General features: G+C 34.1%; 1 protein-coding gene across 3 annotated transcripts in view; it reads left to right on the top strand.

Moving 5' to 3' along the window:
* Window positions 1–24,824, top strand: part of NPEPPS (aminopeptidase puromycin sensitive) — a 64,057-nt gene that overhangs the window by 15,126 nt on the left and 24,107 nt on the right. For 2 of the 3 annotated variants that reach the window (XR_014000531.1, XM_081162161.1), the window contains exons 3-9: window positions 12,079–12,156; window positions 18,823–18,944; window positions 20,801–20,908; window positions 22,261–22,461; window positions 22,916–23,012; window positions 23,125–23,158; window positions 24,015–24,129. Coding sequence is in view for 2 of the 3 variants with exons in the window: in XM_081162161.1 (XP_081018287.1) it covers window positions 12,079–12,156; window positions 18,823–18,944; window positions 20,801–20,908; window positions 22,261–22,461; window positions 22,916–23,012; window positions 23,125–23,158; window positions 24,015–24,129 (755 nt within the window). In the remaining variant the exon portion in view is untranslated. The remainder of the gene's footprint in view (window positions 1–12,078; window positions 12,157–18,822; window positions 18,945–20,800; window positions 20,909–22,260; window positions 22,462–22,915; window positions 23,013–23,124; window positions 23,159–24,014; window positions 24,130–24,824) is intronic. The other variant, XM_081162162.1, reaches the window with a different exon arrangement.

Raw genomic sequence — 24,824 nt, 5'->3', positions numbered from 1 at the left:
GTTGTAAGGCAGCTCAGTCTGCTCTAGAGCATCTGACTGTGACAAACTCCTTCCTATACTGATGTAATCTTTGCTTCCCTCTTTCACGCAATGATTCTCGTTTGTCTTCTGCAGCATTACAAAAAGTGTCTATGTCCTATTCTACTAGGTTGAGCCAAGTGACATCGAACTGGTTGCGTATTGGCGACTTCATAGTGTTAGCCTTACACTTGTCAAATCAGCTGAGGACAGCTATTCTTTACCCACCTCGGTCTTCTCTTCCCCATATTTAACATCTCTAAGCTTGACCCATTCTTCCTCACCTGGCAAACTTACTGGATTTTTTTGCAACCTGACCTCTCACAGGGCATACACTAGTTCATCAATATCTTCTTTAACACGTGGCAGCCAGAACCAGTCAGTTCAAACTGTGGTGAGACTATTATCTCTCTTGATCTGACATTGTGTCTTTTCATGAAACTGTGACAGCATTGGGTTTAGCGAAACCCAAACCTTTTTCATATCAAATGCTGTCAAGCCAGTCTCACTCCTTCCTGTACTATTGATTTGTTAAAAACCTATGTCTGTCCTAGCTGATTTGGCTCAGTGGTTTAGAGCATTTGTCCATGGACTGAAGAGTCTTGGATTCGATTCCGGTCAAGGGCACATACCTTGGTAGCAGGGTCGATCTCTGGCTCCAATTGGGGTGCATGCGAGAGGCAACCAGTTGATGTGTCTCTCTCACATTGATGTTTCTCTCTCTCCTTCCACCCTCTGAAAAGCAATGGAAAAAATATCCTCAGTTGCGGATTTAAAAAAACCTATTATTTTGTCTGTGAACAGAGAGAATTATTTCTTCCTTTCCAGTTTGTTTGCCTTTTATTTCCTTTTCTTGCTTAATTAGTCTGGCTAGAACCTCTAGTACTGTATTGAATAGCAGTGGCAAAAACAGGCATTCTTGTCTTGTTCTGGATCTTAGGGGAAAAGCTTTCAGTGTTTCACTAAGTGAAATCATCTTGATCCAGTTAAGTTTGTTTTGTTTTGTTTTTTCCCTTCAATTTGTTCTTATTGCTGGTTTGTAGCCCAGTCAGGAATCTTTTTTTTTTTTTTAAATATATCTTTATTGATTTCAGAGAGAGGAAAGGAGAGGGAGAGAGAGAGACAGAAACATCAGTGATGAGAGAGTCGTTGATCGGCTGCAGCCCGCAACCCTGGCATGTGCCCTGACCGGGAATCGAACCCCGATGGCCTGGATCCTAGGTTGATGCTTAACTGCTGAGCCACACCCGGCCGGGTCAGTCAGGAATCTTTACTAAGGTTTTCTCTTCCTTTTTGGGCCCTAAAATCCAAGTTTTAGTTCTGTACCATTATAAAACTGCTTAAATCTGGTAGTCAGCACATGTCTTGAGGGGAAATTGAATGAAGAATGTTAAACTTTATCTCTTATTCCATTTTTCTGGGATCTTGGCCTTTGAATCCTGGCTGCTTTAATAGTCCTTAATTCCAATTTTTCTCTCCTCAGCCCAGTGAGACTGCTGCAAACTTTATGACTCTTTTTTTTATTGGCCTCTATGTTCTCTATGTTGCATGTCAATGCATGCAACAAATGAATAAAGAGCCTGTGAATATAGAGCAAATTTTTGTGTGATTCCCAAACACTTAAAACATTTTCATCCATTTTTTATAGTTTTCTGACACCAGCTAAGCTGTCACAGCCAAGAGCAAAAGTCTAGATGCGTCATTTAAAAATGTGAAACATATTTCATTATGAGACTGTAGCAGGTGATATTTCATTCAACTAGTTGTAGGTTCAAAGGTTACTGGCCTTAATCCAGATACAAATTATCATTAGCAAATATTAAAATGATAGTTTAATGATCTGAAGGTTGTTATTAAAGTTTAAAATACTTTTATAAACATTGCACAGGAATGATTTTTAAAGTGTGAACAGTTATAAAACAATTATAGGTTATCGTCATCACATGGTATTTAATATATTGTTTTGCTTATATTTTAAAATTATAAAAGAAATACATGTTTGCTGTAATAAAATCAAACAATATAGAATATAAAATGAAAGTCCTCTTCTTTTTTTTCTTCATTGTATCACCTATCCCTCCACTCCTAGAAGTAACCATGTTAATAATCTGATATGAATTCTTTTATACATTGTTTTTTCCTTTAATTACAGAAATGAGATTATAATATACATAATGTTTTGCAGTTTGATTTTTTAACCTAATCTGGTATACATCTTTTAAGGAAGTATATGTAGCTATGTCTTACAAAGGCTTAGTATTCTAGGCTATTTGTATTGATGTATTGTTTTATAAAGCCATTTCTTAATATTATACATCTTGGTTATCCCTCCCTTTTTTGGCACTTATAAACAGTACAGAGAACATCTTTTGTGCACCAGTAAGAGTGGTATACCTATAAGTTGCGTCAAAAGTAGGAGTACTGCCCTTGCTGGTTTGGCTTAGTAGTTAGAGCGTCAGCTTGTGGACTGAAGGGTCCTGGGTTTGATTCCAACCAAAGGCACACATACCTCAGTTGCAGACTCAATCCCCAGCCCGGGCATGTGTAGGAGGCAACCAATCAATGTGTCTCTCTCACATCGATGTTTCTCTCTTCCCCCCTTCCACTCTCTCTGAAAAGCAATGGAAAAAATGTCCTCAGGTTAGGATTAAAAAAAAATAATAAGAGTATTGTGTTAAATTTTGAATAAATATCAAATTATGTTATAGATACATAGTATCAAATATTCCACTAAAAAGTTTCATTGTTTTATATTCCCGTCAAGAGTATGAGAATGTTCTTTTCCTTATACTACCATTACACTGGGTGGTGTTATTAATCTATACGACCATTACCCTAGGTATTATTATCAATATTTATATTCTTTTCTAATCTAGAGAAATGAAAAATATATTGTTTTTATTTGAACCTTTTATTAGTAGGTTGAATATACCTTTCCTATAATTAATGGCTTTTTGGTTTTTTTATAATAACTGTACATCTAAACTTTTTGCCCATTTTGTTTTGCTTTAAACATACATTTTATATATTTAGATATACCCTTTGTTTTATATATTGCAAATATTTTTATCAGTTTTTTCTTTTGTGTTTTAACCTTGTTACAGTATCTTTTGCCATACCAGTCAAATCTGTCAGTTGAGTAAATTTTAAAAATTAGCTTTCTACCTCCATGGTAATCTTCAGCTTACTGAAAGGATATTTTGATTTTGATTTTGAATTCTCTTCTGTGGTGTCTTTCTAGATTTTTAAATTTTATTTAATATTTCTGCACTTGATTTATGTGATGTTATAGGTATGCAAATTAGAATTTCCAATTAACATTTTGTGATCACTGAATAATCTTGGGACTCATTCCAGAAATATTAGAACTTGCTTTAAAATAATCCTTAATAGAATTTACACTAACTTGATATTAAGTATGAGTCATCTACTCTTCTACCCTCTCTTCCTTGAAAGATGAAAGTGACATTATTTCAAACAGAAATGAAAACTTTTTCAGCTCTTTAGTTCGGAGCAACTTTGCTAGTAGTTTAGATTTGTGAATTGTGACAACTACACATGAAGAGGCTATTTCACTTTATTAAAGAAGTCATTATCAGTTTCTTATTAGAATTGTACCATTTTTTACAGACCCTGTGTTGAGATGCTTTGATAACTATAAACAATTCAGTGGCAATTTTGGAGATAGGTTTCTCTTTCCTCACACCTTTCTGTTTCCCACTTTAATGGAACTTTAAAGGTGAATATATTCTTCCATTTAAGTACTGGTTCCCAAACCAATATGGCTCCTTTATAACCCTTTAACATTTGGTTTATTTAAGTCTTGTTGATGTATACATAAATAATTATTTATGTAAACATCATAACTGTATTAGAAGCAAGTACCTTTGATTATTATGGAAGTTCAAAACTTCAAGTAATATTGTGCAAGAAGTCACCTTCCATTTCTCAGATTCTGCCACTCAGTTCACTTTCTAAATAAATTAGTTTTCCTTATATGTACAAATGGACGTTTATTATTTATTTAAACCTCGCCCATCTCAAGGTGGTTGTTTTTGTCGTTTGTATGATCATTCAAGGAGTTTTATTAAATACTTACATTTAAGTGATAGTTTGGTAAGTGTGAAAGCACATCTGAAGTTTCTATAAGAAACTTAAAACCAATTGCAAAGATAATAAAGACAAACAAAAGACATATTTTTCAAAAAGGAAGAATTTGTGCCCTAGCCGGTTTGGCTTATTGGATAGAGCAATGGCCTGCGGACTTGAAGGGTTCTGGGTTCAATTGCAGCCTAGGACACATACCTCGGTTGCAGGCTCGATCTGGAGGCAACCAATCAATGTGTCTCTCTCACATCGATGTTTCTCTCTCTCTCCCTTCCACTGTCTCTGAAAAGCAGTGGGAAAAATATCTTTGGATCAGGATTAAAAAAAAAAAAAAAAGGAGGAATTAGTATAGTGTTAACATCAAGATAAAACCGTAAGTTTCTGATTCCTGTTCTTGTTGAGATTTCTAAGTTTATGTGTGAACTGTGTTCTCCTTTCTATGCAGGATAGATCCGTTAAAAAATAAGCAATCCACCCTGGATGGGTGGCTAAGTTGGTTGGAGCCTCGTGCTGTACACCAAAAGGTTTTGGTTTTGATTCCTGGTCAGGGCACATACCTAGGTTGTGGTTTTGATCCCCAGCAGGAGGCAACCCATTGATATTTCATCTCTCCCTCTCCCTCTCCCTCCCCCTCCCCCTCCCCCTCTCCCTCCCCCTCCCCCTCCCCCTCCCCCTCCCCCTCCCCCTCCCTCTCTCTCCCCCCATCCCTCTCTCTCCCTTTCCCTCTCCCCCTCTCTCTCTAGAATCAATGGAAACATATCCTCAGGTGAGGATTAAAAATAGTCTATAAAGTACCATTAGCTCAAACTGAAGTCAGATTGAATAAATCCTTGCATTAGAAGGAACAAGTAATACTGTTAGCCAACCCTTTTGTTCCTTTTTAGTACAAGTTGGAGATAAAGAACATGAAGTTTGAAATTGTACATACTTTCACTTTCACTTTAATTGGTTTTAAATGATAGCAGAAGACTCTCAGATAAGAAATAGTCAAGTTTCCATATGGTTATGTACAAATATAAACTATATGAGTATATAATAGTTTATAAATTTATCTTATTTGTACTTGGTAAATTTTTAAACATTATTTAAACACCTTTAACACGATATGGATTGTTTTAGTGACTGTTGTTTTAAGATTTTAGAGGACATCATCTGATTATAGAAAGTACATTTGTCTTCCTAACCTTCAGACCACGTTGGGTGCCCAACCAAGTGCATAATTTTTCATAATAATGATAATGTTTAATAGTAATACTAATAAAAATAATGAGGAATTCATTGCTTACTGTATGCCAGGCACTAAGTGCATTTCATATTCATATAGACAACAACCCTAGGTACAGAGAGGTTAGGCCATAAAACTGGTAACTGACTCAAACCCAAGAAACTTGGCTTCTAGGGTCCTTAATCACCACAGTCTACTGCCTGTTATTAATTTAACCACACCATATTGTAATTATCTGTTTGTATACTACGGCTTATCAAAACCTAAGGACCAACAGCAATTATTTATTCTTTGTTCTTTTTCCTATGGTCTTCCATGGTATCAGACATATAGTAAGTGTTCAGTAAGTATTTATTTAGTGAACTGAAGCAAAATCTAAAGAAATGGAGTAAGTCTGTCCTATTTGTTAGGACTGAATTTCTTCATACATGTATTTTATTTTATGGGTAACAAACAAAATTACATTATATGTGGGATTCTTTTGTCATTAGCTTTAATTTATATTTATTTCCCTTTGATTTACTAATTGTAAAGATTCCTTACAGCATTTTAAATATTAAAGAAATGGAGAGCATAAAAGTTGCAAATTATATAATTTTTAGATTAAATGGAGAGGAAAAACTAATTCCATAATATTACATAATATTATATCATATGTTGTTGTTTTTTCCAGTTTTATTGAGGTATAATTAACAAATAAAAATTACATATATTTAAGATATACAACTTGATATTTTAATATACATATACATTGTGAAATAATCATAAATAAGCTAATTAACATCCATCACCTTACATATTTACCATTTTCATCCTCCCTCCCTCCCTAATCCTCACCCGAGGATATATTTTTTCCATTGCTTTTCAGAGAGAGTGGGGGGGGGAGAAACATCAGTGTGAGAAACACACATTGATTGGTTGCCTCCCGCATGTGCCCCAACTGGGCCATGGATTGAGCCTGCAGCCGAGGTATGCGCCCTTGGCTGAAATTGAACCCAGGACTCTTCAGTCCGTGGGCCGACGCTCTAACCACTGAGCTAAACTGGCTAGGGCGTCCCTCTTACCCTTTCCCTTTCCCTTTCCCTTTCCCTTTCCCTTCCCCTTCCCCTTCCCCTTCCCCTTCCCCTTCCTTCTTTCCCTCCCTCCCTCCCTCTCTCTCTCTCTCTCTTTCTTCCTTTCTTGTGATGAGAACACTTAGGATCTACCCTCTTAGCAAATTTCAAGTATACAATACAGTATTGTTAACTATGGTCACATTGCTGTTCATTAGATCTCTAGGATTTATTCTTCTGGCATAACTGAAACTTTGTACCCTTTGACCAATATCTCTCCACTTTCCCCTCCCCCCACCATTCCACTCTCTACTTCTATGGGTTTGATTATTTTAGATTCCAGAGATAGGTGATATCATGCAGTACGTATTTGTCTTTCTGTGTCTGGTCTATTTCACTTAGCATAATATCCTCCAGGTTCACAAATGGCAGGATCTTCTTTTCTAAGACTGTATACTATTCCATTTGTTTATATACACACATACACATCACATTTTCTTTATCCATCCATAGACATTTTAGGTTGTTTCCATATCTTAGCTATTGTGAATAATGCTGCAATGAGCATGGGAGATACTGATTTCGTTTCCTTCTTATATATACCGAGAAGTGGGATTGCTTGATAATAAGGTCATATTTTCAATTTTTGAAGATTTTTCATACTGTTTTCCATAATGGTTGTATCAGTTTACATTCCCACCAACCACATATACAAAGGTTTCCTTTTCTCCATGTCCTTGCCACCCCTTATTATCTTTTGTCATTTTGATAATACATATTGCTGTCCTTAAATGCTAAGCTGGAAGAGTTAGTTTTCAAGTTAGTGCTTCTTAACTTTCCCCCCCCCCAAGAAATAATAGAAAATGATAATGTTTTCTTGGTGTACTGAAGAGAAGAGGCTCACACAAGGAGGGTGCCAGAGGTTTCTCATTTCTCAGGTCCTATCTGGCTGACCCAGGGGCCAAGGAGATCAATATCTTGGCAGACCTGTAATTAATATTTGAAACTGCCACAGAACACTGGGAAAGCTTCCTGTAAATAGTTTCAAGTGATTAGAATTACAAGGAATCTTAGCTATTAGATCCCTTATAATAAAATATAATTTTATTTACATGTTTATATATTTTATATAAATCATTTTATAAATTGATTATGTTTATATATTTTATTTAATTGTGCCTTCTCTTTTTCCCCCTAAATCCCCAGATCTTTGTCAATTTTATTAGTCTTTTCAAAGAACCAACTTTTTATTTTATTTTTATTTTTAGATATTTTTAAATTTTTCAATTACAGTTGACATACAATATTATATTAGTTTTAGGTGTACAACATAGTGATTAGTAATTCATGCAACATGAAGTGATCATCCCAATAAATCTAGTACCCATCTGATACCATACATAGCTACAATATTATTGTCTATATTCCCTATGCCATATTTTACATCTCCATGACTGTTTTGTAACTACCAATTTGTACTTCTTAATCCCTTCCCCCTTTTCACCCATCCCTCTAACCCACTCCATTCTGGCAACCATCAGCACATTCTCTGTATCTATGAGTTTTTTTCTGTTTTGTTTGTTTATTTTGGTTTTTATATTCCACATGTAAGTGAAATCATATGACTTTTTTTTTTTCTTTTTACTTATTTCACTCAGCACAATACCCTCTGGGTTCATCCATGTTGTTGGAGATGGCAAGATTTCATTTTTTAAAAATGTATATATGCACCACTTCTTTTTTTTTTTTTCAACATTTTATTAATATATCTTTATTGATTTCAGAGATAGCAAAGGAGAGGGAGAGAGAGAGATAGAAACATCAATGATGAGAGAGTCATTGATCAGCTGCAGCCCGCAATCCGGGCATGTGCCCTGACCGGGAATCAAACCCCGATCGCCTGGATCCTAGGTCGATGCTTAACCGCTGAGCCACGCCCGGCGGGGCTGCACCACTTCTTTATCCATCTTTTGATAGATCCTTAGGTTGCTTCCATATCTTGGCTATTGTAAATAATGCTGCAATGAACATATGGATGTATATGTCTTTTCAAATTATTGTTTTGGGTTTCTTTGGATAAACACCCAGAAGTAAAATTGCTGGGTCCTTCTTTGTTTATTGCTATAGGCTTTGGGTTAAAGTCTGTTTTGTCTGGTATAAGTATTGCTTCACCAGTTTTTGCTTTTTGTTATGATTTTCATGAAATATCTTTTTACATCCCTTTACTTTCAGTCTGCGTGTATTTTTTGAGCTGAAGTGAGTCTCTTATAGACAGCATATGTAAGGGTCTTGTTTTCTTTTTCTTTTCTTTTTTTTTAATATATCTATTGATTTCAGAGAGAGGAAAGGAGAGGGAGAGAAAGATAGAAACATCAGTGCATCAATGATGAGAGTCGTCATTGATCGGCTACCTCTTGCCCGCCCCCAACTGGAGATTGAACCCGCAACCTAGGCATGTGCCCTGACCAGGAATCGAACTGCAATCTCCTAGATCCTAGGTCGACACTCAACTGCTGAGCCATGCCCGGCCGGGCAGGGTCTTGTTTTCTTATCCACTTAGCTACCCTACTTTTTATTGGAGCATTTAGTCCATTTACATTTAAAGTAATTATTGATAGAAATGTAGTTATTGCCATTTATTATTCATATTTTTATCTTCTCCCCTTTTTCTTCTTAAAGAAGTCCCTTTTTATATATTTTTTCCTGTAGAAAAGAAGTCCCCTTTTTAAAATTTTATTTTTCAATTACAGTTTATATTCAGTATTTTTTTTGTGTTAGTTTCAGGTGTATAGCAGAGTGGTTAGGCAATCACATATTTTACAAAGTGTTCCCCCAATATTTCCAGTACCCACCTGGCACCATACATAATTATAACATTATTGACTGTATTCCTTATGCTGTATGTTACAACTTGTGACTATTTTACAACTACCAATTTGTACTTCTTAATCCCTTCACCTTTTTCAATCAGCCCCCAGCCTCCCTCCCCTCTTTCAACCCTCAGTCTGTTCTCTGTATCTATGAGTCTCTTTCTGTGTTGTTTGTTCATTTATATAGTTCTTTTAGATTCCACATATAAGTGAAATTATATGCTATTTGTCTTTCTCTGTCTGATTTAGCTCACTTACTATAATATCCTTTAGATTCTTTTATGCTGTCCTCTTTTAGTCATTTAAAGTAATTGTTGAATGATATGTACTCATTGCTATTTTATTCATATTTTTAATCTTTTTTTCTTCTTCTTAAAGAATACCCTTTAACATTTCTGTTATACTGGTTTGATATTGATGTACTCTTTTAGCCGTTTCTTGTCTGGGAAGCTCTTTATTTATTCTTTGATTCTAATTGATAGCTTTGCTGAGTAGAGTAATCTTGGTTGTAGGTCCTTGCTTTTCATTGCTTTGAAAATTTCGTGCTAATCCCTTCTGGCCTGCAAAGTTTCTATTGAGAAATCAGCTGATAGTCTTATGGGAGCGCCCTTTTAGGTAACTGTCTTTCTCTTGCTGCTTTTAAGATTCTCTCTTTGTCTTTAACCATGGGCATTTTAATTATGATATGTCTTGGTATAGGCCTTTATGGGTTCATCTTGTTTGGGACTCTGTGCTTTCTGGACACATTCCAGGGCTCCCTGCCCTTCCCAAAGAAAAGAGAACTCTCCCTGGCGTTTTCTCTGGAATCAGTTGCATTACTACACTGGAGAAAGGCACATTCTTAAGCGTTAAGGTGTTTCTTGGCTTTCCTATAGGCTAAGTATAATTCTAGGGGATCAAAGCAAAGTCTAGTTTTTGCCAGCAAAAGTCATTGTTTCAGTAGAGAGTTCATCAGTATTGTGTATATGCCAAGTCTTGAGTTTCTGTTCAAATTTAGGAGCTAGCTTATGATAGTAGAAAGAATTTTATTTCATTTTCTTCATCTGCAAAATAAGGAGTAATTGATTAAAGAAAGTTCTTTTAAAGTCTGAAATTATAGCCAGGGTAATAATAGTTTTATTGAGATATAATTCACATCCCATACAACACATTCATTTAAAATGTACAATTCAGTGGTTTTTAGTATAGTCACAGAGTTGTGCAGCTATCACCAGAATCAATTTTAGAGCATTTCATCATCCCCAAAGGAAAGTACCCATGAGCAGTCATTTCCCATTTCCCCTCAACCACTAATCTACCAGCCCTAGGTAACCACTAATCTACTTTTTGTCTCCATAGATTTGCCTAGTCTGGACATTTTTAATAAATATGAGGTGTTTTGTTTCTATTTTTTTCCACTTAGCATGATGTTTTCAAGGGGAATTCGTATTATAGCATATATTAGCACTTCATTTCTTTTGTTGTCAAATAATATTTTGCCATGTACCATATTTGATCTTTTCATTAATTGTTGGACATATGGGTTGTTTCCACTCTAGCTATTATGACTAATGCTACTATGAACATTCGTGTATAAGCTTTTGTGTGAACATAAGTATACCTAGGAGTAGAATTGCTGGGTCAGATTGATAACTATGTTTAATCTTCTGAGGAACTGCCAAACTCTTTTCCAAAACAGCTGCATCATTTTACATTCCTACCATCAAGCAATGTATGAGGGTTCCAATTTCTCTATATCTTCTCTTACACTTATTATCTTATTCTTATTATTATGACAATAATAATAGTGGTTGTGAAGTGGTATCTCACTGTGGTTTTGACTTGCATTACCCTGATGGTTAATGATCTTGAGTATCTTTTCATGTGCTTACTAAGGCTACCTCTTTGACTGGCTGACTTTTCTTGTCTTTTTTTTTTTTTTTTTAAATACGTCTTTATTGATTTCAGAGAGAGGAAGGGAGAGAGATAGAAACATCAGTGGTGAGAGTGTCATTGATTGGCTTCCTCCTGCACACCCCCTCCTGGGGACCACATGTGCCCTGACCGGGAATGGAACCACAATCTCCTGGATCCTAGGTCAATGCTCAACCGCTGAGCCACGCCAGCCGGGCTGACTTTTCATTTAGATGGGGATGTAATATGATAGGAAGTTGATCTACTTAGCTCTTTCCCTAAAGTGTCAATTAAGTTTTCTGAAGTCTCAGTCAAATAAGCAGTCTCTTCTCACTCCTGGTAGAGAGTAAACCAAAGCCTTAATTTAACCCACACACCTGTTTTCACCTTCTTTATTTCTGTAAAATGTAACAACAAAGAATTTTACTGGAAGTTAGTACGATTTATGTCTTAATTAGAATTGTTACCTGTTTTGGGATGGGAAACAGCTTTCGTTGATAGATCTCTAACACTGAAGGCTCAGCGATTGTTTCAGTCTTCAAATGATCATGAATAAGACTAAAACATAGAAAATAATATTGCTACACAAAGGCAAGAATGAAGCAGAGCTGAGAATCTAGTAGAAAACCTTTTCACATTTATAGTAACCCCATTTCCCTTATATCATAAAGTTAATGTAGATGTGTAAGGATTGTTTTTTAAAGGAGTATATTGAACATAGGTCATGTATCCTTAAAGTGGTTAGTTTGAAATGACACTCTTGTTAGTAGGAACTTAATTTATTAAGTTAAGAATATTTAGTTTCAGTAGAGCTTTTGCTCTTAAAAATGTTAATTGTTGCAGTCTACATTTGACCTTATTATATTATATTAGTTTAGTCAGATTTACTGTAATGTTGTTTTCTCCATTCTAGAAATACATGCTACAGGATTTAACTATCAGAATGAAGATGAAAAAGTCACCTTGTCTTTTCCTAGTACTCTCCAACCAGGTAAGAGATGTGGCTTTTGTAAAGACCCATGATGAATAGTGTCATCGTAAACTTCTTCCAAAGAAATTTATTGTATGCCATTTTCCCCCTCATGTTTTAAGCAGATTAAAGTCAGGTTCATTGGAACTTTTGGACCACCGGGGGGAAAAAAAGAGAGAGAGAAAAAAAGACCCAAAACTAATGCTCCTTCTACCCTAGAGCATAATGCATTGTTTTTCACCTTTTCAGTTTCAGCTTTTTTTATTAATCTTTATTATTGAAATTATTACAGATGTCCCCTATTTTTTCCCATACATCCCCCTTCTCCCCACTCCCGCCCGCTCCCTAGGCCTTCACTTACTGACTTCCATTTTACTAATTGAATCCAAATCTCTGAGATGAATATCCCACAGATGATTTTGATGTGCAACTGGAAACTAGATAGATATTATGTTAGTTAGGGCATGGAAGGAAAGATTTGTTGATATGTTACTATTATTAGGTATAAAACCACAAAGAAAATAGATGACTTTCCAAGCTTAAAATAGTGGAAAAAATTACATACAGATCTGTTGGTAAAGCACTAGACTTTGATTAATAATCAAATGAAAAGCAACAGATAATTCATATGAAAGAAAATGCAAATGACCAATAAACATGTGAAAAGATATTTAGCTTCCTAGTAATGAGAAATAGCAAAACAACAGCTACTGATATATCAGTTTTTGCCTGTCCTATAAGCTGAATTTTAAAAAAAGATTCTTGATGATGTGATGGCTTTGATATTAGTGGTTGGAGTGTAAATCCATGTAATTTGGAAGTAGTCTGGTAGTATGTATTAAGAGACTAAACATGTTCATGCCTTTTGACTCAGCAATTCTGATAATAGGAATATCCTAAAGAAAAATCATAAATATAGGAAAGTCTTTATGCCTAGAAATGTCTACTGAGACATTACTTAAGGTAGTAAACAATTGGAATTAATGTGTTTGTCCAGCACTAAGGAAATAATAAGCTATGACATCTTATGACATATCTGTATGGTAGAATATATCTAGCAATTAAAAGTGAGGTTTGTGAATTCTTAACACTGTAAAGTGCTTATTACAATGTAAAATTAAAAAGCAGAATACAAAATTACATATACAGGGTGATGAATCATATCTCTGAAATGGTACAAAATTATATGTCTGGTTGTTGACATAATTGATGATTTTTATTCTAGTTTATACCTTTCTCTGGTTCCCGTATTTTAAAACAGAATATATTGCCTTAATATAAAAGTATTTTTAGAAAAAATTTTAATTGGACAAGTTGTCTTTTATTCAGGGCTCTTCATGACCTTTCATTTTGCCTTTATCTAACTAGGATTATTTGTATGAAATTATTATAAAAATAAATAAAATAATGAAGCCATTCCTTCAGAGTTATGAAAATCTAATTTTCAACCTAGAATTCCTTGCTTAGCCAAACTGAATTTAAAGAGGGTAAAATAGCCCTGGCCAGTGGGACTCAGTTGGTTGAGCATCATCAGTTGGTTGAGAGGTTGTCGGTTCGATTTCCAGTCAGGGCACAAGACTGGGTTGTGGGCTTGATCCTTGGTAGGGGTTGTGCAGGAGGCAGCCCATCAATGTTCTGCTTTCACATCGATGTTTCTCTCTCCCTCTCCTTTCCTCTCTCTCTAAAAGTCAATTTAAAAAAATATTTAAAAAGAAGGCTCTAATAAAAAAGGAGAGGAAGGGTAAAATAAAGATATTTTCAGATTTGTAAGGGGAGAGAAAATCTAATTCTTTGAAAAGATATAGGAGTGGGAGATGTAGTTTAGCCAAAACTTCACTTTCAGTAGTTAGAAGAAAATAATGTGTAAAATTGAACAATGATGAAATAGCTATATAAGCAAGGTACTTAGAAATCAGAGTTGCTACTGGGGGCAGTGTGAGGAGTAGGGTACCAGTGGGCAGGAGTCTGCACGTTATATATGTAAGCCTATAGTACTATATGAGTTTTAAGCTATGAACTATTACTTTGATAGAAATAAAATAAAATCTTTTAAAAATTTAAAATCTTTATCATTATGGGCTACATTCTATGTTCAGATTGTGAAAAGATTAAAGTCAGTCGCAAAAGAGAAAATTGCTTCTCATATATTTGGGAAAAATTAAATCTCTGAAAATTAATGAATCAAAGAATTGTTATGGAAATTAGAAAATTTTTAGAACTGAATAATGAAATTACTACGTATCAAAACATATGGGGTGGAGGTAAAACATTACTCAGAGAAGATATTTAGCTAAGAAGAAAGACTAAAAATTAATTTACTAAGCATCAAGATAAAAGTTAGACAAAAAGGCTCTGCTAAGCATGGCTCAGCGATTGAGCATCGACCTAGGATCCAGGAGATCAAGGTTCAATTCTAGGCCAGGGCACATGCCCGGGTTGCGGGCCCAATCCCCAGTCGGGGGCCTGCAGGAGGCAGCTGATCAATGACTCTCTCATCATTGATGTTTCTCTCTCTCTCTCCCCCTCTTCCTTCCTTTCTCTGAAATCAATAAAGATATATTTTTTAAAAAGACAAAAAGAACAGGTAACTTCAAAAAAGTAGAATAGTAAAATAAAGATTTAAGAGCAGAAATTAAATAAAAAATGAGAGAAGCAAAAATATTTAAAAACTGGTTTTTAAAATAGTCCAAGAAGACAGCAAAACCTAAGATGTATAGAAAAAAGATACCATATTCAGTTGTTGTTCAGCATTGGGAAATATGACACCACCATTTATTAAATCGAAAAAGTTAAATATACTGTATTTATCAAAAGAAGCCAGATGTATGTGTTAGAGTTTACCAGGTAAGAATAGACAGAAACTCCTAGATAATGTGTGTATGTGTGTGTGTACGTGCATATGTATATATACGTACAATATATGCAAGTATCTGTTGCATACTTAATCTGTGCCAGATACTGTCATATGTGCCTCACAAATACTAATTTATTTAAATCCTTTTTTGAGATGTATTCTGTTACCTCCACTTTACAGATAAAGATACTAAGGCACAAAGATGGTTTAAATAACTTAAAACTTGCTCAAGGTCAGCAGCTAGTAAGTGGCAGAGCCTGAATTTGAACTCAAGCAGTATATAATATATGGATGTGGTTTGAAATTCAAATGATATATAGTGAAAATTTGTTTGCCATTATATCCCTGTCGTCATCTCTCAGCTCCACTCCTCAGAAGCAACCAGTTTCCTATATATTCTTTCAAAACTATACCATGCTTTTACAAACATTTGTGTAAATACTATTTAAAAAACATAGAAGTTAGCATGTCACATATAATATTCTGCATCCTAGGTAAGGACTATTAACAGACATGGTAAATTATGAAGTCATTTCTAATAAGAGAAGGAACAAGCCAGGAAAGGTTATGACCTTTTACATACTATAATTTGACAGAGTTTTGGAGATTTTAAGCTAATATAAATAGGTAACCTATACAAATTAAAATTTTAAAAGTATCTTATTCATAGATGTGACTATATTGAAATACTATCTATAAATATTTGTTTGAAAATCATTGGCCTTCACATTTTCCCAAGATTCTCTCAAAGTTACCCATCTCATTCTTTGCTTTAAGAATGAAATCCTTATTTTTTCCAAAAAAAATTTTTTTTAATCCTCACCAGTGGATATTTTTTCCGTTGCTTTTCAGAGAGAGTAGGGGGGAGAGATTGATGTGAGAGAGACATCAATTGGTTACCCCCCACACATGCCCAGATCGGGGCCAGGGATCGAGCCTGCAACCGAGGTATGCACCGCCCTTGGCCAGAATTGAACCCAGGACTCTTCAGTCCGAGGGCCAGTGCTCTAACCACTGAGCCAAACCAGCTAGGGCTCAAAATTTTATAGGTTGTACAAGAAGTCTATATTCTGGTAATGGAGTAAATATTGAACATATATTAAAAGGAAATTTTAACCTTTGTGTTTAGCCTCATCCAGCTTAATAGTTATATTCTTAATAGCTGAGTAAAATATCTTTTCTGAAATTGGCACCATTCTAGAATAGTGGTTAAGTTGCTGTAATCTTTGTAAGACCTAACAACCTCAGAATCAGCGGTTAAGGATACTGTAGAGTGGCATTTATTTGGAGAAACACTAGAAGATATTAACATTTTGAAGGATCATAAGAAATGATGACACAAAGGCAAAGACCTTTACTCCCTTTTTCTATAATCTGTCTTTGATTTTATGGCATTTAGTAGGCTCATTAAATTTGTATTAAAGTACTTTAAGATCTACTTCAGTTTTTACAGTTATATTCTCCTAAATGTTAAACAATTAAATTTTTTTGGTGGAAGTCCCCATTTTTCAGTTGTATAATTTATAAATGAGCTCATTGTATATTTTAAAAGGGTTATCACCCCAAGCAGATAAATATTGGATATAAAAATATTGTATATAATTTGAGGAAGCATTGTAAATTATATGTGCAAATAGGTATAAAAATTAGACAACCTGGCAATCAGTTCTTCAATATGGTGTAAATTTGATAAGTGAAATTAATCAAAAAGTTCTCTTTTCTCCTGTTCTTGGCCTAAAATTCTACTACATTAATAGTAAATACTTTGTAATTAATATTGTACAGTGTGACACTAATTAAATTTATTAATGACTTTTTTTAAAATTTTTAACTTGTGTTTTGTTTGAATTTCAGGTAATAACCCTTCCTAATACTTTGTATTTTGTTTAGTATGCCACTTTTGGAAGTGGTCACTGTCAATATCTTGTTATGGTTTGATGACCTTGGAGATTTAAAACCGAGTAAAAGTGTAAGCAGCCTTTCTTATTTAGTTATGAGTTTTATTCCAAATAGGAAGAGTTGAAAGTAGATTTACCATGGAATATGAGTTATATAAAAGACACCTTAACAGTTAACTTAGTGAAAACAAACTTAGCAATTCTACTTGTGGAGTTGTAATATAAAAGGGAGTGGGTTTTAATAATCTGTTAGATATTCCTTGTAAACTTTATTAATGTCAATATATCTGCTTTTAAAAAAAAAAAAAATCAGTCAATTCCTAGAGAAAAAAGAGAAATTTTATAGTTTATAGTTAAATTCTTTAACAGTCATTTAAAACTCTTTCAGATTCTTTTACTAACTTCACATTTACTGTCCCAATAATCTGTCATTCTCTTTAAAAGAAAAAAGTATTCATTGTCCCCTTCAGACATAATGTCTGATTTTTAAAAAATAATCACAAATGTCTATTCAATTGAGCTTCAATTGAGTTGTTTTGTTTTCCCAGCATGATAACTTTAAGAATGTGGCACTCGCTTTAGTGATGACTTTGATGTAAAGGTCTGAAATTTTCACTTGAAATTACTTTCAGAACCAGTCTGTGGTACATAAGAAAATCAGCAGTTTAAGTACTTCATAAATGCACTTAGTGTTTTGTCTGTTCATCATTCACTTATTCCGTAGACTTGGGACTCTATGACTTTTGGATCTTTATGAAAAGCAAATTCAATTTTGGAAGATGAAGATTTGACTTTGTGAACATCCAAGAGGATATGTTTGAAAGGGAGAGAGACAAGAGCATTTTGAACATTGTCAGTGTTGTTCCAAAATGACAATTTAAAACTTTAGGATATAAAAGTTTGGGTATGGTTGACTAATTACTTTATAGTTCTACTATATCTTTGATTCGTTACACTTCCATACTCTTGATCCTGTTGTATATACGTACTTTAAAAGGATCATTTACAAAGTCAACATTTTTCTGGGTTTTTGTGTGACTTGATTTGTAAAATGTAGGATGGGATTATTGTTTTCTCATACATCTGAGTTTAGTAGATGGCTACTAGATAATAGTTTCTTTTATGAAAAAAAGTATATATACTCACAAAAAATCCCACTTTGTCTAAATTAGTTTTGCTCGTGTACAACAATAGAATATATTCAGGTTGAATAAATACTCATTTTTATTCATATTTAATAATTATTGAATATCAGATTTTTAAATGATTGAGGCAGCTGTAAGAGATTTTTTTATGCCCTTTTGATGATTAAATCATTGGTATTTCCTGTAGTTCCTTACAAAAGTATGGAATCAGTGTTCCATTTAGAGTGAGCAGATAGTGTCTTGTCTTAATGATAGAGGTAGTGACATGAATTCGTCTAAAATTTACATGGTAAAATTGGCAGAGAGCATGAATTTTGGATTAGGCAGGTCTAAGTTTTTATCTCATTTTTGCTACTTAACTAATTGTGTGACCTTGGACAAGTTATTTAACTTTTCAGCCTCAGTTTCCTCATCTGAAAAAGGGAGACAATACCTACTTCAAAGTTTATAAATACTTTTAAAACAGAATAGCGTGTTGTACATTTAATAATAAATGTTCCTTTCCTTTTTTTATCTTCATGTATTGGTAATTGAGACTAAGTTTATAAAGTTGAAGAACTTTCTAAGCAGTTAACCACCCTAAACGTGACTTTAAGGTTTACTTTAGAATTAGTCTACCTTGTACTTTAGTAAATACTGTATTCTCTCCATTTCTAGGAGGAGTACTTGAGAAAGGAAGGATTGATTTAAACATTGTAAATAGCCAGCCAAATTAGTGCCTTAAGGATATATTTTTGATAACTTGTACTTAACACTTCCCTAAAAGTGGTTTTCATTTATCTTCAACCAGGTACAGGAACCTTAAAGATAGATTTTGTTGGAGAGCTGAATGACAAAATGAAAGGTTTCTATAGAAGTAAATATACTACCCCTTCTGGAGAGGTACGCTATGCTGCTGTTACACAGTTCGAGGTACGGTATTCTTTTCTGAACTATTATGATCTTAAATTAGATAGTTCAACAAAGGTCCATTCTATTATTTGTGTGATTATTTGATACTCGGTGCCTTTGGCCATAATTATATTTATGATTTTAGATTTTTATTTTATATTCAGCCAATTCTTTTCTTTATGAGAGGGAGGGAAACAGCATTATTATTCATTTAGTAGGAAAAGCCACAGGTCAAATACTAAGAGGATAATTTTAATTCAGAAAGGTATAAAAGCAATTCAGGTATTGAAAATGTATTATCTGCATGTATTTGTGTGCGTGTGTACACATTCTGAGCTCTTTAGGAACATAGTTAACAATGGGTGTAGCTCTAGTGTCTATCACTCAAATGTGCCTTTGATTGCTTTCATCACTTAGTCCTTTGCATATTTTAGAAACCTTTAAATTTTGTTACACATATCATTCATTTAATTTCCTCTACTATAAATTTATTTCTGTACTGCTTCTACTCCTAATTTAAGTTTTCCTGTACTACTATTTCTTTTCTTACACTCTACTTACTTTTCAAATGTCTTATTTATTCTTTGATAGAATTTATAATTTAACTTTTTGAGAGTGCAATCAGCCATCTAACATTTTTCCTCTGAGAAACCCTTTTTCAGAAGTATGTGCTTCCTCTACCTCTGTATATTTTGTTACTTCTTTTCATGACAGAATATTGTCATTAGTTCTGTTTTTTCTATTTTGTTTTGTTTTATTTAATTCCTTTCTTTTGTAACTGCTATACTACTGAACCACTAAATTTTATTTTGGTTTAACAAGTGTGCTCTGTTTTTACTTTTAAAGAAAGAATCAGGTCTCTCTAAGTAGGTCAAGTGGTGACAGTTTTATGTGTAGTATATGGAAATACTGTTAAACAAATTACCTGCTTAGAATTGATGGAGCATCTTGTCTTATTCCCATTGCTACCACTCCAGATAAAGAACAAAGTACATCAAAGATTCTGAAAATATTTTTATTTTTGAAATAAAAGCCAGAGAGGCAACTTATCATATTTTCCCAGTTCTGAATCCTTACAGTGTACTGTTGACTTCTCTATGCTCTGTGTTGTGTTAACATTATTGATGAATCCATTTGCTTTTAATTTTTGAAATATTTTTATTAAAAAATATAATTATAGCCCTGGCTGTGGCTCAGTTGGTTGGAGCGTTGTCCCATACACCAAAAGGTTTTGGGTTTGATTCCTGGTCAGGGCACATACCCAGGTTATAGATTCAGTCCCTGATCAGAATGCAAACAGGAGGCAACCAATCAATGTTTCTCTCTTCCTCCCTCTCTCTCTAAAAATCAATAAAAATATATATAATTATAAATTATTCTAATACTATAAACCAGTGATTTTCAACCTTTTTCATCTCATGGCACACATAAACTACTAAAATTCTGTGTCAACACCAAAAAATACATTTTTGCCAATCTGACAAAATAGGTATAATTTTTATTCATTCACACAGGACAGCTATTGTGTTGGCTGTTAACATTTCTTTATTTGACAATCTGAGGAAAAAGAGGTCAGTGCCCTTGACTGAATAGTCAGGTATTGCATGTTTTAAAAATTCTTGTGGCACACTGGTTGAAAACCAATGCTATAAATTGTTTCGATCTGTAGCAGATCTAGTTTCTTACTATGTGACAATGATAGCCTTGTGTTTATTTGTAGTCAGTTCCTAGCTTGTTGCCTGGCACTGAGTAGAAAGTAAACATTTGAACAAGTGAATGAATGATAGAAAGAGAGAGAGAGAGATGGCGGTTACTTCATAAAATAGACTATTAGGTTAATTCAGTGATATTTACATTTCATATATTCTTTTTTTGAGGCTACTGATGCTCGGAGGGCATTTCCTTGCTGGGATGAACCTGCCATCAAAGCCACTTTTGATATCTCGTTGGTTGTTCCTAAAGACAGAGTAGCTTTATCAAACATGGTATGTATGTATTAGTAAGTATATTTAAATTTTGAATTTTAGCATATTTTAGTTTACTAATTAGATGGGGTAGCATGAAACCACCTAACACAGTTCTTGATACATAATAGGAACACAGATGTTTTTCTTTCCAGTAAGCCCTCTTTTTCCTAATTGCCTTATTTGGAAAGTTTTCCACCTCATGGGAGAAATTCCTTTTAAACTATGTTAACAAGATTATCTGCTCCTTTGAATTTAGAAACCTAAATAAGTGATGAATTTATAAATATGACCTGAAAGAAAAAAAATCTGACTTTTTAAAAATTGAATTTATTGGGGTGACATTAGTTAATTAAATTATATAGGTTTCAGGTGTACAACTCTATAATACATCATCTGTATATTGTATTGTGTGTTCACTACAGTAAAAAATCTGACTTTCTTATTAAATATCAAAAGATATAACCACATAATAAATTGTATTCAGGTTTTTGGCTGATTGTATTTTTGGAATATGCATTGATCTCATTTATAAATAAAGTAAGCACTCACCACTTGAAATGTATTGTCTAGGGCTGCCTTAAGACATAGAGTAGCCTATAACTTATAATATGAATCTGGGGAACTTGGAAAAGACTACTGCGCCTGAAAATAACTGGGTTTTTCCTCCTTTATTGGGGGAAAGGTTTCCACAGATAAAGTGCTATTCTCCTCAAATATTCTTAGAGAGGAGACTAATATATTAAACTAAAATATTCATTTACAATTTAGTATGAATTTATCAAGTCTGTTCTTGAATAAGTCTTCCTTGGAAGAAAGAATAGAGAGATCTTGAGGACACTGAGAGCCTGAATAGGAAAAAGAGGGAGAACAGCAAAGGGAAATTAGGGACTCCAAAGGTAAAGCGGAGATTTTTCACAAATTTGCTTAGAGGTAGTCTTGGTACAGAGAATGCTCTAAATCTAGAAATCTGTACCCTTTGAAATGTAAATTTCACAATTACATTTTCTTTTTATTAATAATTATTGTCTCCTGTCCTTATTTCACTTAAAAAATATTGAGGTTTGTCTTAAAACATCCAAGTGCCTGGTATATAATAGCTATTCAAAAAAAGTTGTTTCTTTTTACTCACAAATCCTTGGTAGTTTTAACACTTTAGCCTCGAACTTCATAGTGTGAGTACATGATCAAATCATGCATTCCTTCTTAATAGGAAAGATTTTGACAGCATAAAAACTCTGGATGAATTGGCATAGATGAGTTCTGGAAAGGGGGAAGGAGAGGCAACAAAGCCTACAGTTTTGGGCTAGTGTTTGCTCTATATTTAATGTAAATCTGTTTAAAGTTTTTCTTTCTTTTTTTTTTTTTTAAAGAATGTAATTGATCGGAAACCATATCCTGATGATGAAAATGTAGTGGAAGTGAAGTTTGCCCGCACACCTGTCATGTCAACGTATCTGGTGGCATTTGTAGTGGGTGAATATGACTTTGTAGAAACAAGGTCAAAAGATGGTGTGTGTGTCCGTGTTTACACCCCTGTTGGCAAAGCAGAGCAAGGAAAATTTGCGTTAGAGGTAAATGTACTTGAAGAGGATTGTTCCAACAGTCCATAACTCCAGGTTGGGGAATTTACATTTCTGATCAATTATTAGTACATTTATTTATAATTTAATCTGAAATTTGTTGTGCTACTTTGGTTTTATTTGTAATAGAATTTTTGGACTACCAACCTTGCTGTCGCACTAACATTTTATGAGATAATGATTAAGAGAATATTGGAGTAGAATTTATTTATCCAGAGAATGAGTGGGAAAATATGTAATTACATTTTTCGTGCCGAGTTATAACTAAAGTTTAGCCAACATATACAAAGCTTGGGGCTAACACAGTCTTTGAATGTAGGGCCCCTGGGATTGAGTCCTAGTATAACTTGAGATAATTTGGCTTGCAACAGGATTCCTTTGTGGATTTCTATATGAATTACAATAAAATATTTATCAGATGGTTTTTTTGTTTATACTTTTATAGGTTGCTGCTAAAACCCTGCCTTTTTATAAGGACTACTTCAATGTTCCTTATCCTCTACCTAAAATCGATCTCATTGCTATTGCAGACTTTGCAGCTGGTAAAGTAAATTTCATTTTATTGCTGAATTGTAATAACTTTTTTGAATTTTGTGATTTTTGAGGAAGAAGTATGTATATATATCAATAAATGTTTATATTTATTTTATGAAGGTGCCATGGAGAACTGGGGCCTTGTTACTTATAGGTATGTTAATGATGCATTACCCTGCCTTATCTTTTCAATCACTGATTTCGTAAGAGCTTCACTCCTGATCACAGTTGAGTATCTTGTACTTTATGATCTACCATAAATTTTCCTACATCCCCTCACTTCCATGCACATTTCAGAAATGTGGATGAATACCCTCTGGTGCTACTGAGAGTATAAGATTGTAAAGTGAGCATCTGGCATTAGTAACATTTTTAGATATGTTTTTGACTCAGTTTCTCATTTCGGTGCCTTCTATTCCTCCTAGTAGTTTCATAGTTATTTATCCAGCTCAAAGAATCTTCCCTGATTTAATATTTTCTAGCCAGGTTTTTACGTGTCTGTCACCACAGTATAAACATGTGGGTTGTATAACTTTTGAAGCAGGTTCTATAAACAGGTTTTTGCCCTCTACTTGCAATGCCTTCTTCAATGAGCTAAGTTTTAGACAACCTGCTTAGTGTTCTTTTTGGGACTGTGGAATGCATCTTCTCCCCACTTGACACTCCCATTCTTTTAATGGAAAAACTGTCTTCTATTTAGCACAAATAATCCCTAAATCCCTTAGACAAAGTTTTTCTAAAATTTCAGGCAGCTGTCCTATCAATAAATTGATAATTAAACTTGTGTCACAGCTTTATCTTCTGTTGTAGGAATTCTACTGATACAGTCTTTAATCTTTCTGGAACTTTTTTTATCCTGTATACTCTAAGGAAATGTTTTCTTGGCATCTCTTAAAGCCTAATTTGACCATCTTAATTACTATCTGAATCTCCCTCCCCTACTTGTGCATGCTTTTATTGCAGTACTTTTATTGTTTAATTCTTTTTTTTTCTTTTCTTTTTTAACACAGGGAGACTGCATTGCTTATTGATTCAAAAAACTCCTGTTCTTCATCACGCCAGTGGGTTGCTCTGGTTGTGGGACATGAGCTCGCCCATCAATGGTTTGGAAATCTTGTTACTATGGTATTTAATATTTTTAAGTGCTCAAATATATTTATCTTCATCCTGCTGCACATTATTTTGGCTACATGGTATTTCAGAAATGCCTGGAACATTGTGCCAAAAAAAATTGAATGAAAAACTTTTATTTCAAAAGGTCCACATTGAAAAGTGTTTATCATAAGCTCTGTGTTGATTAAGAGCATGTAGATAATCTTTTTTCAACAGAAAATACTTCCTAATCTGTTCTAGAATTTGCCTGCTAATGGGGGAAGTCATGATACTAATTTAGGCAAGAGAATGAGATTCCTCTTAGGTGGAAAGATTCCATGCAATGAGATTCTAGGTTAACTGTAGTTTCCTTAGTCATATTTATTATATAGTTCACTAGCTGAAAAGAAACCTGATAATTGCACGGTAATATTCTGTTAGGCCCGGCCGGGCGTGGCTCAGCGGTTGAGCGTCGACCTAGGATCCAGGAGATTGGGGTTCAATTCCCGGTCAGGGCACATGCCCGGGTTGCGGGCTCGATCAATGACTCTCTTATCATTGATGTTTCTGTCTCTCTCTCTCCCTTTCCCTTCCTCTCTCTGAAATCAATAAAGATATATTAAAAAAAAAAAAAAAAATATATATATATATATATATACATATATATATGTATATATATATTCTATTAGGTTGAAATGTTTTTAGGGGTCAGTTTTTTTCATTGCCTA

Source organism: Miniopterus schreibersii (assembly GCF_964146895.1).
Source record: "Miniopterus schreibersii genome assembly, chromosome: 16".
Classification (NCBI taxonomy): Eukaryota; Metazoa; Chordata; class Mammalia; order Chiroptera; family Miniopteridae; genus Miniopterus; species Miniopterus schreibersii.
This window is presented reverse-complemented; position numbering and strand designations above follow the sequence as displayed.